The following is a 17,875-nucleotide window of genomic DNA, read 5'->3' as shown; positions in this document are numbered from 1 at the left end:
ACTGCGCATGGCTATATCAAAGCTGCCCATATGTTCATAGGTCGGAGACCTGACAATGGGATGGGATTCGTGGAAGGGTTGAGTTCCAGATATGTTGTATCAGCACTTCTGAACTTGGATTTATCCATAGAAATGATCCATGAAGCGCTACTATGATAGGCTTGACGACAGAGATGCTGACCCATAGTTGATATATTCACAATACTCTGAATATATTCGGGCCAGGAAATATCTTCTGAGCCTTCTACTATAATTCCTTACAATAAACTCGACGAATAGAGAAATAAATTGGATGTCACTTTGTATTTCAATGCAGGCCTCTCATTTCATCCTCTACTAGTTCAGGGAAGTGGTGTAACTATTAGCATTATGGGGACCTTTGTTCGACCTGAGAAGTAATGTTTTGCATTATTGAAATATGGCTGTATGAAACTTTTATACTAGAGCTAATTTTTCATAAGTTGCATTATTAAAGTGATATATAAGTTAGATACTTAGCTGTCCTCTCCCTAATTTATAAGGAGAAAGAAGCTTGGGAGACTAATGATATTATCCCTGATCATGTATAGATGGTTTTTTAAGAAAAGGAACACACAAGAATCACTCTTAGTTATAATCTCTACTACCAGGGTAGTTTACTGTCACTTACTTAATTTTTTATTACCATTTCCTGAATATTTTTGGGAGTTCAAGTGCTATAATATGAATTATTGCAAATCAAGTTGGGTGACATGGATAGCAACTGTGTGCTAGCATGGAGGCCTGTAGTCCCACATTAAAAGGTCCTTGTTCTAACTTGCCTTTTTTGTGGATGGATGCAGGTGAGTTGGCACACTTCTCAACCAGATTTGCAGTTGAATATTTTTTAATGTTGCACTCACACATTAAATATTACTGGCGAGATGGAAGAACACTTCTATAGATCCTATAGTATTACTTCTTTTTGCATACATCCTTTGGATAAGAATGAGAACTTTGATAAAGGACCGTGCCATATATGGCTTTATCATACACATAATGGTTTTGGTAGAACTCAGGAAGTTTTTTGGAGTTCATATGTATATCCTAGTTCACATGGTTTCCCCACAGCTGACTGTATCAGGGTTTTTGGTGAAGATGAATGGTGATGATAGATTTGGGGCAGCTTTGGTCTCCTTTTCAATTTCTATATGTTAGCTTATGCTATAAAAACTTCATATCCTGTAGTGAAAATATTGATACTCTTTTCTGTAATGCACTTGCACTCTTGTATGATGGAAGCAACATAACTTGGAATACAAGAGATTTTGGAGTGTTTCATGAAAGATAAATAGGATTATTGAATTTTGAAGGGTTGATTTGGAGTGAATAAATAGCATTGATTGTTTCATTTAAGGGCCCCCTGAAGTAATGAAGTGAACGATTTTGAATTTTTCAATGTTATTTGATTGAGGAAGATAGATAAGTAGTTGAATTATAGGATGAACACAAACAAATATAAATATAAATAAATAAATAAATAGATAGAGAGAGAGAGAGAGAGAGTATGTATGCACACACACACACACACACAGATATATATAAATAAATAAATAAATAAATAAATAAATAAAAATATATATATATAGAGCGAGAGAGAGAGAGAGAGAGAGAAATGCACAAAATTTTTATTTAAAAAAAATCAAGGTTGAAATAAATTTGTTAGACTTTCATTGTTTTTTCTAAAAGAAAAGAAACTTTCTATTAATTCTTGAAAAATTTTATTAAACTTTCTTAAGGCCAAAAGGACACCTAAAAAGGGATATTATCAGATAGAAATCAAATAAAATCAACATAAGGGCTAAACACACTATTCAAAATTTTTGGACTTGTGTACAGTCCAATTTGAGAAATGGACAAAAAAATAGTCCAAAATTTTTTAATATACTAGTAATGTTGTTTTTTGAACTAGATTTGACAACTCAAAACAAAAGATTTGGTGATTAAGTACATACTTCTTATGATACATATCTTACTAAAGGATAGATAGTATACTCTTCTACTGCTTACTATGATCATGAAAATCTTGCTATTAAAGTATCTGCGAGTACATTGAGCTACTATTATCTAAGAACATCAATACATCACCAATTCTCTTTGAAAGGTGGTGTACATGTATTGGCCTTCATTCAAAAACTTTTCAATGTTTACATTGAGCTACTATTACCTAAGAACATCAATACATCACCAATTCTCTTTGAAAGGTGGTGTACATATTGACCTACATTTACATACTAAGAACATCAATGCATAACCAAATCTCTTACAAAGGTGGTCTACATAAACATCTTCATAACTTCTCATATGAATTGAGCTACTATCACCTAAGAACATCAATAGATGACCAATTCTCTTAGAAAGGTGGTGTAAATACACACCTTTATGTATAAGTGGTGTACACACACACCTTTATGACCATTTCTTTTAGAAAGGTCATGTACATAAACCCCTTAGAAAGGTAGTGTACATAAATCCTTTTATGTGTAAGTGGTGTACATATACAACTCACTTGGTATTAAAAAACACCCTTAACTGTAAAAATACATTGACATAAAGTTTAAAATACACCATTAAGTATAAAATGAAACTCATAAACAATCTTTATACACAATAATGAGAGTAAAGAAATAAAAAGAGTAGCTAACTTTTTATTAGATATTCGCTTTACATAGAAGTTCAAAACTTGTGATTACAAAGCCGTCAGCCATCATATTTCTCAATACCAATGTCCTCAATTCCAGGTCTTTGACTACCAAGGTCTTGACTAATAGGCTACTCTAAGATAGTACCAATGTCCTCAATGCGCCCTTGACTACCAGGGTCCTAACTAATAGGTTGCTCTAAGAGTAGCAGGGTCCTGGCTAGTATCGTCCTGCCCAGTAGTCTACTCTTCAGTTCCAAGCACCTGACTAGTAGGCTGCTCTAGAGTCTCATGACCAAGTTCTTGGTGAGTAGGGTCCTAGCTACTAGGTTCCTAACTAGTAGGCTACTCTAGAGTCTATAAGGTCATGGTTGAAGAACCATCTAACGCTCTGTATCAATGCCATTGATGTGTGCAAAATTTGTATCATTCTTTGATAGCAAGATATCATAGGAGAAGCTGAATGGAGAACCATCATCTAAACCACCAATTGCTCTACCTTGGGTAGTGGACTGCAAGGCCTTTTTCTTGATGTCCATATATTCTGTCTCAACAACCTTTGGCATTTTAGCTCTTAGATCCTTTGTAGGTGTGGCATCTGCATCCATTGAAGCCAACCACTTTCTAGCCCATGTCTTATTAAGCAGTTGACCTAGGCTAAGTCCTTTCTTCTTATCAATGTCAATTGACTTGCCAGCTAATAGTTTTCTGCAAAGCAATCAAAAATAAAAAATGAGAATTACAATGATTTTCAAACTCAAAATATTAAAAAAATTGCTAATTAAATATTTAAATATTGAAAATTTAAAAATTAATTGAAATTTTAAAAGTTAAAATTTTTAAAAATATTTCTAGATACTATTTTTTTATCTAATATTTTATTATATAAATAATTTAACTCAAAATATTTTATAAACATAGATAAAAGAATTTACTTTAAATTTTCTAAAATTTTATTTATTTAAAATTTTATTTTATTTATTTTAAATTAATTTATTTTTTAAACTTAATTTTATTTTTTAAAATTTTTTTTGGGAGCCCGAAAGGACCCCCCACTTTCCTTAAGGAGAGGGGATTAACCCCCCTCGAACCTATTGCGCGCACACTAGGCCCCCTCCCTTGGGCGACTTAGGGGAGGTTAACCTGTTGCACGCACAATAGGTTCGGCGGGGAGGGGGGGAGTAATCACCCTTCCTCCTGCCTCCCCCTCGACCTCTCCTCCACTCCCCCATTCCCCCACCTTGCCTGCATCCCCCGCTGCCCTATGACCTCTCCCTCGCTTTGCGCATCCCCTCTCCCCTGCCTCGCTCGCCTCACCTCACCTCCCCGCTCTGTGCATCCCCTCTCCCCCGCCTTGCCTCGCCAACCCCTCCCCCGAGCCTTGGTCCCCCTCCCTCGGGCCTCGCTAGCACTGCCCAGGCCACAACCCCTCCTCACCAGTGCTGCCTCACCTCCAAGCCCCTGCCTTTGCAAAAAAAAAGGTCACCTGGAAGGGAAAGGGGAGGGAGGGAGAGGATTTATCATTGCCAAAAGGGGAAGGGAAGGGAGGGAGAGGAGGACGGGATGGAGGAAGGGTGAGAGGCAGAATAAAAGGAACACGGAGAAGGAAGAGGAAGAGGGGATGGGAAGCAAGAGGAGAGGGCAAGGGAGGGGAGGGGGGAAGGGAGGAAGGGAAGGAGTACCTAGGTGGCGAGGTGGTGGAGGAGCTCGAGGAAAGTTGTGAGAGAGAATGAGGAGAAGTAGAGTTTTATAGGAAATGGGTAGCTTTTAGGTCAAGTCAGCTTTTTTTAGTTTTTTAGGTTTTTTTAGTTCTTTTAGGTTCACTATAAGTAGAACGCTCTTCATTCTCTCTTTCATTCAAAGTTCATTCTTTCACACTCCATGCTTCTCTCCTCTCATCAACTTCTTGCAGGATTCTCAAAATTTTCAAAATGTTGCAAGAGGTGACTTCATTTCCAACCTATTGCATACGCAAGAACTTCTAAGAATCAAGTTTTTGAAATTTTGATTTTTTTGGTCAAATCCGATTCTTTTCTCAAAAACCTGTTGCATACGCAACAACTTCAAAAAACCATCTTTTGCATTAAATCTTTTTCCCACAAATTTTCCTCTTTACCTCAAACTCTCACAACCTATTGTCACAAACTTCTCGGGGATCCAACCTGTTACACAAATCAAGAAATTTATTGACTAGTGGAACAGGTTGGATATATCCCCCAACCTGTTGCTCAAGCAATAGGTTGGGGATACACCCCTAACCTATTGCTTAAGCAACAGGTTGGGGGGTATATCCAACCTGTGGCACAAATCAAGAAAATTCCTTGATTTTTGCAAAAGGTTGGGTGCACCCTTATGGCTTGAGCAACAAGTTGGAGGGTATATCCAACCTGTTGCACAAATCAAGAAAATTCCTTGATTTTTGCAAAAGGTTGGGTGCACCCTTAACCTGTTGCACATGCAACAGGTTAGGGGATATACCAAACATATTGCACAAATTTAAAAAATTCATTAAATTTTGGTTGTATTTTAGGGTTAGCATTTAGGGTTTAATATTTAGGGTTAAGGATTTAGGATTTAGGATTTAGGGTTTAGGATTTAGGGTTTAGGGTTTAGGATTTAGTGTTTAGGAGTTTAGGATTTAGGATTTAGGGTTTAGGGTTTAGGATTTAGTGTTTAGAAGTTTAGGATTTAGGGCTTAGGATTTAGGGATTAAATGTTTAAAGTTTAGGATTTACGGTAGTTAAGATGTTTTGGTATTAATTGTTTAAAGTTTAGGATCTAGGGTTTAGGTTTAATGCCTTCTCTGCTTGTTTTGATATAAAAGTTATTGAGTAATAATAAGCTCAATGATTATTTATTGTATCTTTTTTTGAGTTGCTAATCTATTTTTGTACATAAAACAGGTATTCACCCTAACAAAGGATATGGATGTGGTGTTATATAAGAAGAATGAAGTGGTGGCTTTTGGACGAATTCATAGTCTTGATCTTATGAATGTGTGTCATTTCCAACGTGGTGGTGAGAGAAAATGTGTAGTGATAATCACTAACGTTGTAAATCCTAAAGTACATTTAAAATATCCACATGGAGACTTTGAAACATTGGGAGATATCTTACAATGTGACATATTTGATATGCAAGCACACAAAACGCTCTGGGACCAAGACGAAATCGTTCCAAAGACATACTTTCAAGATATCATGAAAACTTATTTTGAGGGGGAAAAGTAGAGATGTTATTTGCTTTGGAGAAGTTTTAGCAATTGACAAGTTTAAGGGCTATGCTCAGAGTTTTCTCTGTATAGTGGAGATAATTAAGTTGACTAGTGCAGGTGTCATTCAAAATATGCAATGGATAGTACTTCACATCAAATGTCCATAATACTACGTCTCATCTACATATTCATAGTACTTGTAAATGGGGGTTAGCTTTCTTAAAATCAAGTTTGCCCAAGATAGTTTGCTTCAATGTCATGGAAGACACAACGGAATATTATCAGAAGAAAAGGACTATAACACAAATGGGATCCAAATTGATAAGAAGCTATAGTAGTGATTAAGAGTATCATAGTGGCATGCTCATAGGTATCAAGGACATTATAGTAACATATGTTGATGCAGAAAAGGTCTCTTGTGTTGCAAGTGACTCAAATATACTCACTGGTATAGAAGACTTGTCTTGCATTGCAAGTGACTCAAACAGGCTCATTGGTATAGAAGACTTGTCATGTGTTGCAAGTGACTCGAACAGGCTCACTGGTATAGAAGACTTGTCCTGTGTTGCAAGTCACTCAAACAAGCTCACTGGTATAGAAGACTTGTTTTGTGTTGCAAGTGACTCAAACATGCTTACTGATATAGAAGACTTGTCTTGTGTTGAGAATAATAAGATGGGACCACAAAGAAAAATACACACAAAGATCAATGGGATAAGTGATGCAATAATAGGAATTAATGATATTAGTGACAATGATCATGATGTTACCACTCGAATGCAGGGCAAAGGCGACAAAGAATCTGAGACTTGTCATGTTGTTCGTAATATTGTTGCTAGCATGCCAAAGAATATAGATGGGAGGATCTTGAGTTACGAAGGAGAAAGAGTTCAACCACAAAGTTCAAGAGGCATTGGCAACAAATTGACATCAATGAACATGTCTACTAGATTGCCATTTCCAAGATATTATAAGGCATCAAATAATTCTCAAGCCCACTTAGCATTTGATTGTAGAGATGAAGATTCAAGGGAAATGGATTCGAGGTTTGATGGTCTTACAATTGGAAAACACAAGACACTATTTACAAAAAGAAAGTATGTGAGTGTGAAGAGGCGAAGAATCATGGCATTAATTCCAGAACCAAAGTGACATGTAATGTTATCCGAGGAGAATGTGGAAAGGATGCTTATGTGAGTTTGTCGCAAGAGACTTTGCATTAGAAAAGTTGGGAAAGATGATTGTGCAGCCATGAACCCCACGTCGATCTACTTTTGTATCTCCTCTCGAATGATCATTGCATACTTTGGGTTCATGGGGTAGGGTCGTTGCCATACTGGTCTAATGTCATCCATCATAGGGATGGTGTGTTGCACTACTCCCAACGGCACACCCTTCATGTCCGTGTACTTCCAGGCAAAACAATCTTGAAATTCGTGCAGCAAGGCAAGCAAGGCATGTTCTTGCTCAAGATTTAGGCCATCAGCTATGTAAATCGGCTTAGGGTCCTCTCTGGAACTCTAGCCAAGTTCACTTCCTTGACCTTTGTAGGTCCATCATACCCGTTTTAGTTCCAACCTTGGCCAACCTCTTAGCTTGTTCCAACAGTATCCTGCGATCCTGCACTGTGTAGTTTTTAAAGTGTTTGGGAACCTAGCATGGGTTAGTTTCCTCCTCATTCTCATCATCTTCTACAACTTTCGAGACAATTTACTTCTCCTTACCAGATGTTTTAGGATCCTGGTCCTTTGAGGCCTTGACTTTGTGGGGTGGTTCTTTGCAAGGGAAACCTCCACTACTTTAAGGGAGCCTAGGGGGACCTTTAGCCTATTCAGTCAGGCTCCCCAGTTTGATGAGAATTTGGGATGTGTCATAACCGCACCCACATATCTTAGCCAAGAAGGTATGTTTTGAATTTCCTTATCCCCTGGTCTTCTATGGGGACTCTTAAGACGTTTATCATATTAACAAGCACCACCATGCTTGGCCCTTTAAGATCTAGAGCTGCCATCTTGGTTCCCATTCTTTTAGTTGCATCTATGGTTGCCAAAACATGCATGCAATTTTGGGAGCACTTAGGTTCTAGCAACAAAGCATACCAGTGCTCATCCCAATCCCCACCTTTATCCTCTTTGTTGCAAGCTTGGAACACATTCACAGGCAAGGTTCTCTAAGTCATATCTGACTCAACTACAAACAAATTTCCGATCATAGGGTGTGCCTTCCAAGTCTGAATATCGACCCTCACAATTTGCTCATCCTTACATAGATAAATATAGTTGGAGACGGCCCAGTCATGCACTAGGCCTATGGTGTGCATGAAAGGCCTACCTAAGATAACATCATAGACATCCAGTTGCCCATGGAAATCCATCACCACAAACCATATTTGCTAGGTGAGACCGAAGGTTTTGATCTTTATGTCCCTTAGAACCCCTCCTGCCTGGGCGGTCGCACCATTGGTTAATTTTACAACTAGGTTGGTGCTCTTCATCTTAAGTTTCCCCCATTTTTCCCAGCACTATTTTTTTATGATACTGACACCTACTTTGCCATCCAAGCTAGCCGTGGCCTTCTTATTGTGGCAGAAAATTGGAATTACATTGTTGGTGTCATCGCTTTCAAAGCACTGACCTAGATTATTGACATGACTTTTGAGCACATTTGACTCTTCATGTGGGGCTTTGGCAACATCAGTGTCCACCTCTTTTGGGTCGACCACCTGCCCATTCATCCAATTAGAGAGATCTCTCCAAAGGATGGGATTTCCTTTGAGCAGGGTGGCTATGGGCATCTTTATCTCCATGGATAAGAATGCGGTGAGCCAAGCCACATCCTGTGGTTGGCCAATTAGTTCTCTACCCTCAAACAAGGGTTCTTCAAACCCATAAAAGGACATTGGTTCATCCTCTACAGCTTGAGGCCAAGTCAAATCCTCTTCCAACATCTTAAGTCATAGTAGAGACTTCCCCGAGGAAGTGTTATTTGCAACGATCTCATCCACTTTATCCAAGGTGGGCAGGGGTCTTGTAGATCCCGTTAGTGATTGATGATTAGGGTGAATGGTGCCCATATTCTTAAAAGATCTAAGCTATCGCTTGAATCCCTCTTGGCAATCCTAGAGTAACCATTGTGCCTCAATCAAGCATTGCTTCTCGATGGCCGGGTCGGGGTATTCATTTTGACCCAATGGGCTTGCATCCCATCTACATGGCTATGTCTCACTCGCCTTAGCACTTACCTCAAGCCATGGTGTGGTAGGTTCCCTATTTGATCGACCAAGTAATGAGGATGTTGAGGTGGAGACTGTTGTAGTCTCTTCATTCGAGCCACTTTGGATAATGACTCTGTCAGAACCATCCCCCACTTTAATTGCATTCGCTCGACCCTTGCCCTTAGATTGGGGCATGGCCATCCTTCCCTATTGGCCTACTTACGGAGCTCCTTACTCATGGCTTTGGCTTGGCCCCTCATAATCACATTCAGTGACACTGAAGATACCTTCCCCCTTTCGATACTTAATAAGTTCATACTAGCTTTTGGGTTGGGAACCAGCCTAGGTGCCCTTCTCATAAGGCAATTCTTATAGAGACGATTCACTCCACATCCTAAACACAATGGAGTATTTGAATTGGTTGGCATCAGCCCCGGTATGAGTTGAGATCATCCTTGTATGGGCAATCCCTCAACAAGTGAGTCCCTTGACATTTGTAGCAGGCTATGGCCTGGTTAGCAGTGGTTTTGTAGGGACACTCACTAGTGCAATGCGAACCTTGGCAAGCTAGCCCACTGCATTGCAAGAGCCATTTGATGCACTGGAATGTACTGCTCATCTTGCATCGCATAATGGGGTTGATCTGATGGGGTTGATACACAAGACTCTCATGAGAGATCTCAACAATGGAAGTGGAACAGAAGAGGGTGAGAGAAAGGGAGAGCCAGAAGAGAGAGCCACACAACTTTTCGTGGGTGCAGAATAGCCTAATCTTCTATGTCATCCATATATATATGTGTTTGAGTATTGTACATAGTCAGGGTTAAGGTACAGTGGCCTCTAACCCCCAAAACCTCCCACTTAAAGGCCAATGTGCCTTTAAGGGGGGGGAACAACCAGTGGACATACTATCCAATGCCCATCAATACATGACGATACTATCCAATGCCCATCAATACACGATGATACTCAAACCCCGCTAACTACATAGACTCTTCATCAGCATAACTAAAGGGTTATCATCTATATGAACCTTGACAAGCTCTATGCGCTTGTCCTCAAGTGCCTTCCTGATGAAATGGTACCCAACCTCAATGTGTTTGGTCTTTGCATGATGAGATATGGATTCTGTGCTAGTTGAATAGCACTCATGGAATCACTATGCAATGTTGCTACACCTATATGAATCCCCAAATCTCCCACTAGTAAGCTAATCAAGCCATATAGCCTCCTTGCAACCCTCTGTGGCTGCAACATACTCAGCCTCTGTGGTAGACAAAGAAACACACTTATGTGTGCAAGACATCCATTACACTGCACTACCTGCAAAGGTGAATACATAACCAGAAGTGGATCTCCTGCTATCCACATGCCCTGCATAGTCTGAATTTGTGTACCCAAGTACATGCATCTCTCCTCTGCCAAAGCAGATACACATCTCCTTGGTACCCTTCATGTACCTCATGATGCACTTAACTGCCTCCCAATGCCTCTTTCTTGGATTAGCCATATACCTCCTGCTAACAACTCCCACTGCAAATGCAATGTCTGGTCTAGTAGCTATCATAGCATACATAAGGCACTTAACAGCTCCCCCTGCAAATGCAATGTCTAGTCTAGTAGCTATCATAGCATACATAAGACTTCTAACCGCTGATGCATAAGGAAGTTTGCTCTCCATGCTTTGAGGACTACTCCTCAAGTCAATTTAGTTGGCTCTATCAGCTCGTTTCAGGTCCCACACTAATGGAGCTACATTCTTCATGGATTATTCCTCAGGTTAGTTCAACTAGCTTAGTCAGCCCACTGTTTTGGGTCCCACACTACTGGATCTATTGTAGTCTCCTTCTTGGTCAGCATACTTGCCTCACTTTTCCCAATTAGTTCTTGGTCTTGTTGCAAATGTTGCACCTAAATTTTCAATGATGTCCATGCTGCCTTATCGGTGATTGAATTGCTTCTTGTAGCCTATAGTCTCTGTCTTGTAGCTTATAGTCTCTTGTCGTAGTCTTTTTTGGTCCAAGCTTTTTGTAGCTCCTTTTTGATTGGCTACTCATATGCAGTTGGTCAGTGTACCATCGGAGGATCTAGATTTTGTGCTAAATTGCAACATCAATTTATCGTGCTTGCTCAAACTCTTTTGGTCCTAGACTTTGCCAACCTGTCACATCGAGATCAATTTGTGCCTTTCTTGGAAATACTCTCTTGATCATACCTGCTATCACATGGCATAATGCTTCCATTTACACCTCTACTCATGGGAAATCAAAGGACCCTAGAGCTCTGATACCATGTCAAGAATTTGCCCTATGGCAATCAGATTGGTGGAACTGTGTATTGAGGGTGTCGAACCCTCGGCCACCTAGCCACTCCAAGGAACTCTCCCCTTAAAATGGATCTAGGGTGTTGGAGGTTCTCTCCTTCCAGGCTTATATACCTTGGTGTTTGGGCATCCACTTTGTATGTGGGATTATGTCCCTTTTACATTTACCACGTATCATCTCTAGACGAGATTATATCCTCTCCCTTTTTGCACCTCATGCATCACACAATTGCACATTTTCCAAGTTCTAACAAATAATACATCAAATTATCTCTTTAACAATGGTGCAAGGTATGATACCATATGAAGTTTTCGTAGGGTCCAATCCATAGATTGGAATTAAATAGGAAACCAAGGAGATGTGTAATGTCTGGTTAGAAGGAACAAAAAAAAATCTTACATATTATTCGATCCAGTTAATATGAAGCTTACTATGTCAATAGATGCAATTTTTTATGAAGATACAAAATGGAAATAGCATCAACACATGAGATTATTATTCTTCCTAAATAAGAAATAAGTGATGGACAACAAAAGTAGTTCAAGTTGAAACAGAAAGTTTTACTTCGATGACAACAACCATGTAAGCACACTATGAGCCAATCAATTTTGAAGATGTAGTTTAGAAGCTTGAAATGGTAGAAAGCAGTGAATGAAGAGATCTCAAACAGATGGATGTTTTATACAAAAACAATACTTAGTAATTGTGTGAAAAATATGCATATACAACTCATTTACAAGCTCAATCACAATCTAGATGGACCATCTGAAAGGTATAATGCTACATAAGAAGCAAAAAGGTTTTTCTAACTACAATGGAGAGAAGAATATGAAGAACCTTATGCCACACTATCAAAATTTTAATTTCCTTGGAGGAAATCAACAATTGAAATACGTATCCTCTTGATGCTAAGAATATATTTCTCAATTATCTCAGTGGATCTATTTACTAAGAACTTTTACATACATCAGCCACAAGTGAGAACTCACGAGTAATGTTACAACCTTGAGAGCACACCTATCTACCTGGCCATTGTTGCCCATCCCTATCATGGCATGCCCCTAAAAATGATTCTACAAGGGTCTATAATTAGCTACATCTAAGCTCGTTTTGGCCCATTTACATTGCTTTTTTTTTGGGGATAACCTCATAAAGCCTTCACAAACCCTCAATTATCTTTACCAAATACTCCCCCAACATACAATTTTTTTTGCATGGAAAAGATAACGTTTACATTTTCTCACCCCCATGTTTTAAAAAATGTAAGAATACCTTTCCTAGGATATTTTTCAAATGATCATCTCCTTCTAGCACAATTGCTTCTCGAGGAAGATAATACACTTCTTAGAATACTCAGGGAATACTCATGGATACCTCATATGTTGTGGAACAAAACAAATGTTAGTCTAGAAAACATCACAAGGCAAGGAGGAGGAGAAAGTAAATGGCATATGAAGACATGATCAATTATGAGCATGATTTTCCTATATAGTCAGTGAGCTAAATAAGATTGTAAGATTTCAAAGTAATGATTCTTGTTTTTTATTATTTCTCACATCAAAAGTACCACCTAAAAACAAGCATTTAAGGCTATCAAAGAGTGCGCATTATTTTCATAGAGTGTCCAAAGGTGTTTCATGTTCCAATCAAATGATGCCTTGAATCTACACTATAATTTGACACTCGCTTATTACGAAGAGTTAAAGTGGGGACACTTGATGTTGATACTAAAGCCCCATTATTGCACTTTATGAAAATATAATTGGTACCACGTCTTTAAAGGTTATAGGTGATTATGCTACAAAACCTTAAAGAACCATATAATTAGTATAATTTGTAAATGGAACAATCATACTCATGATCCAATGGATCAAAGATAAAGCTCTCCAACTTCTTCACTTGATAGGCCTTTATTGTGCATCTTAAAGTAAAATGAAAAAGCATGTCAGTAAAATGAGTTTTAACATGACAATTGGTCATTTTTTCCAAAACCCAATGCTCTATCTTGAGATCATAACGCATTCTGTTGTCTTTTACACATATGGCAAATAATTAAATTGAGCATTTTAAGATCTAAATACAAATTGTACATTATAATTGATTGGATGTGCACTTTCTCTCTCTCTCTCTCTCTCTCTCTCTCTCTCTCTCATGTTTAAATCTCCTCACAAATTTTAGAGAGCTAGAAAGTAGCAAAGTTGGAATGAGGTGTACTTGAATATCAGGGAGGAAGACAAAAGTATACGGAATATGAAAGTATAGTAAATTTATATTGGTGAACAATGGTATGTATGTTTACTACAGTAGGACCCTTACATTTCTCATTTCACTTGAAGTAGTTGTCATGGTAGTTGTCAATGAAATTGAGATGTATCTTAAGGACACATTGTGCAATAGTACTTGAGTAGTCATGTTTTTAAGATACTAGCGTATATATAATTGTAGCACACACCTTTTGTAAATGTAGCTCAATATGATAGTGGATTATCAATGTCCATATATACAATCTCCAGGATGAATTTCAATTTGCACACACCTACTAGTAGTGAATAAATGGAGATGCAACACTTTTTTTATACTTTCAATGCTAATGTAGTTTCTCTTGTGCCAGAAAAGAATGACCTTAATCACTTAATCTCTGTCATTAGCATATTAGTGTTTCAAGGATCAATATTGGGTGGACACATCTACTAGTAATCATATATGGAGGTGCAGACACTTTACATGTGGACGTAGATTCCCTTGTCTTGTAAATAAAACTTTGAACCTATTATTGGAGAAACTTTTTCGAATGATGTTTGAAATGATTGGGATATGGGAAATTATCTTCGTGGTTAGTGAGAGAGAATGAGAGTTATTGTAGTCCTCCTTCCATTAATGGTTTGCTATCAACTTTTGTTCTTCCACACTTGCTTTTGAAGTAGTCTAGGTCTTGAAGTGGGTTTCATGTAAATAAGCAATGTTGATCGCAATAAAAGAGATAAACAAGAGATACTTTACTAAGAGAGCGTCTTGCTTCTCGTGGGGTGGAGTACATTTATCTAGGTGTCCATCCTACATGATATCTTTTTGGGATGGATGTTTCTTTTGTGTTGCCAACTTTATATTTCAAGTTCAAGTGGCTTTTCATTGTCTTAATGTTCTATAGTGATGTTCGGAAAGGGTCCATTAGAGGTCATGTTGGCCACCAACCTATGTGATCCATGGTTTGATCCATGGTTGCCAAGAGTGGAAGGGGGTTGCCAAGAGTGGAAGGGGATGAGGAGAGGCCAAGAGATACATAGTGTGCAAGAGATGGTGTTGGAGCATCAAGGTTTGCAAGCCTGGCAGGTGGGGAGCAGTGGCGAGAAGGGGGAGAAGGAAAGTGGCACGGAGCAAGGAGGAGGAGAGAAACTTTTGGCAGGATTGTAGGGATGGTGGGTGGCATAACGATTCACAAGCCCAAATGGTACATTTTGATTTGGCCCTCCAAGACCTCTCTCTCTCTCTCTTTTTCTTTTGCTTGTGCTTGTGAGGCCTACCCACCGGACCTCTCGCTGCCTCCCCCTCTCCATCCTCCCTCCTGCTACTTCTGCTTCTCATGCTCTTCCACCACCCACTTCCGCATGCAGCGTCGTTTCCTCCTTCCCTTACCTCATGCTTCGTCCCACCTCATCATCATGAGTATCCCTGGAGTGGAGATCGCCCGGCGACGACGCGCCTCTCACGCCCGCTCCTCCCCCTCTCTCCTTCCCCCACTCCTCCCTTCTTCACGTCGTCACGTTCATCACCCCCCTGCACTCCCTGCTCCCTGCGCAACTTCTCAACTGGTATATACTCAACACGCTTTCCAATATCTTAATTTCATCTGGCGCTGTTGATGATGCCATGTTTCTACCTTTTTGCTTGATCAGGATTGCCCAGCAACTGAACACAGCGCCCAAAGTCAGGGCGGATGCGTTCTAGCTTTCCTCAGGCAACTGATGTTGAGGTCAAGAACAAGCTTACCTACCACAAAGCGTTTGCAAAGGGATGAGCTGCATGGACTTGCTATGGCAGCACGAAAACGTCTTCACGAAAAACTCCGAGCTGCTCCTTCCAGTCGCAGGTGACTCAAATCTTTACCTCATACGCCCACTCGCATCTTCCTCCTACATCTTGTGACATCTCCCTCATGGAAGCTTTCTTGCGACAGCTCTCTGTCTTCCGGCTCCGTGCAGTACAACTGCCAACAGAGCAGCGTCTGCAATCAGGATGAAGTTACGGAAAGCCGCGACTCAAACTTTGGCCCTCTAAGTTGGGAAGCATGTTCTGATACAAAGTTAAGAAAGGAAAGATTCCCGACGAAAACAAAAGGAATAGGCTACGATGATGGCGATCAGCGCGATTGCCCGGTGTGTCTGGACTTTCTTATATCGGGGCAAATTGTGATCTGCTTACCGTGTGAGCACAGATTTCACTGTGAATGTTTGACTCCCTGGCTTCAAAATCACTGCTCATGTCCATTTTGTAGGGCGAACATATGAAGTTATCGCAAGATTCAAATCGAGTTTTGATTTATAAAGCACATTTGGTAATCGCAACTCATTTCGCGGCGTACTTATAAAGATTTTGTGCGGTCTTTATGCCATGTGATACTCATCACTCATGTCATGAAGCTATTTACCAACCGTAAACATTCACCCAAAGAACGTGGGACACTCTCCATGGTCGAGAAGGACCCAATCTCCCTTTCAAGAAGATGAGGGGACTACATCTCTTACCAAGTACATGAAGTTTGCTCCCTTGCAAGATGAGGGGAATACATCTCTTACCAAGTACACGAAGGTAAACTGTTGTCAAATGTCTCAATTGAGATCTGAATAAGATGATTAAAAAGCTAGTATGAGGTCTATAATGTGAAACCTCAAGCGCCTGAACTCATATTTTGCGATCTCCATACTTGGAATTCCATAAAAATGAAGACTAGTTGGCTATAGAAGGGAGCACAAATACATAATTGAGAGACGACAGCATAACTTAAATCCACTAGTAATTCAACCATCAAGCAAAATATGCAAGTATCAGCATGAGAAAAGAAGTGGCATGCTTCCTCTCTCCCTTGATTTGGTGTTGGCATTCAAATTTATTTCTAGTTCACCTTTGGGAATTGACATAACATGTATTAAACAAGTCATGCCAGTGCTATGGAATTAAGGTGATGCACTGCCCCTTCAAGGAATTAAAAAATATAAACGATAGAAATTTTGGTTGCCAAATATTTAGCTTCAAATTAAGATGTGGATCATCATCAATGAACAAAGAATTGCATGCTCATGCCATAATCCCAAGTAAATTGTGTGCAAGAACTTGAATCATTAGAAGTTAATGCAACCTTCATGTATGTTTCTTCTAAGGAGTAATTCATCAAATATAATGATATCAAAATGCAAATCTTGCTAGCAATGTAGCATTTATTTTGTTAAAAGTTTTAGCTAAACCTTCTCATCTTGTGCAATTACCAAATATACCACAAGTTGACTTATGTATGACTCATGTAATTTTCAGGGTATTAGGTCATTTGCCATGCTCATCACACATGATATGGATTCCCCTCTTCAATTGCCAATGTGTCCCTATTTGAAATTTTATACAACAACATTAGAAGTTAATGGAGCACTTCATGTGTGTTTACATGACCAGTCTAGTCCCTAAAAGGAAGAGATGGCCTCTCTTTAAGTGTGTGCATGTTAGAACCCATGGATATCTTCTAAGGGCTTGCTATTTCAAGACCATTTTGAAGGATCAGAAGATCGATGTTTCCAATTCTCTCTCTTCAACTTTTTTAGGTTCTTAGCTTCCATCCTCGCCATCACCAAACCCCTACTGCACGTCCGTCGCTTGCCATGTTGGGGATCAATATCATGGTTCATCCCTCTTGGGCTGTCCATTTTCCATGATTACTTAGATTTAAGGGAAGTTGAAAAAGAAGAAGATTAATGACCTATCATAGCACATGGGGTACATGACATTAGGGAGTGGCAACTTTACTAAAGCATGTGGATGGAGCTCATGGTGCCTTTCTCCCTTTCCATGGGATGGAATCAAACATAATGACCCTGGTAGAGAAAAATTGATGGACGATAACACCATTCATGTGATCATAGTCCATCCCATAATATCTTATAGATCATAGTGATAATTACTTCTAGTGTTATCAAAGAGAGAACTCACAAGCTCATGCGAGCAATTCCTTATTCATGTATCGGTAGACTTCAATTCCCAAAAAGCACTAATTATTTTCTATTTCAGAGATAACAAAAGCACTTCCTCTGGTATTTCTTGGGAGGATCAAGTCTGTGGACCTTGTGTCTAGTCTGATGTCTAAAATTTTCCTAACTCATTCAGTTGGGACTGAGCTACAAATATTGTGGGATGAGCATGGGCAAATACACATGGACCCTCAGAAGACCATTCAGCTGACTATGGATTCCTATCAACAGTTG

At 39.4% G+C, this 17,875-nt stretch overlaps 1 protein-coding gene across 1 annotated transcript; it reads left to right on the top strand.

Annotated features, from left to right (window-relative positions):
* Positions 1-14,942: 14,942 nt before the first annotated feature.
* Positions 14,943-16,212, top strand: LOC147906328 (putative E3 ubiquitin-protein ligase RHY1A). The gene is made up of 3 exons (XM_087384238.1): positions 14,943-15,220; positions 15,305-15,498; positions 15,586-16,212. The coding sequence occupies exons 1-3, from the start codon at positions 15,017-15,019 to the stop codon at positions 15,914-15,916; spliced, it is 729 nt and encodes a 242-aa protein (XP_087240364.1). The 5' UTR covers positions 14,943-15,016; the 3' UTR covers positions 15,917-16,212.
* Positions 16,213-17,875: the final 1,663 nt, after the last annotated feature.

The sequence above is a fragment of the Dipteris shenzhenensis genome, chromosome 1 (assembly GCF_047967505.1).
Source record: "Dipteris shenzhenensis isolate YYH24624 ecotype China chromosome 1, Dip_SZ_1.0, whole genome shotgun sequence".
Lineage (NCBI taxonomy): Eukaryota > Viridiplantae > Streptophyta > Polypodiopsida > Gleicheniales > Dipteridaceae > Dipteris > Dipteris shenzhenensis.
Note: the sequence above shows the minus strand (reverse complement) of the source record. Positions and strands in the feature narration are given on the sequence as shown.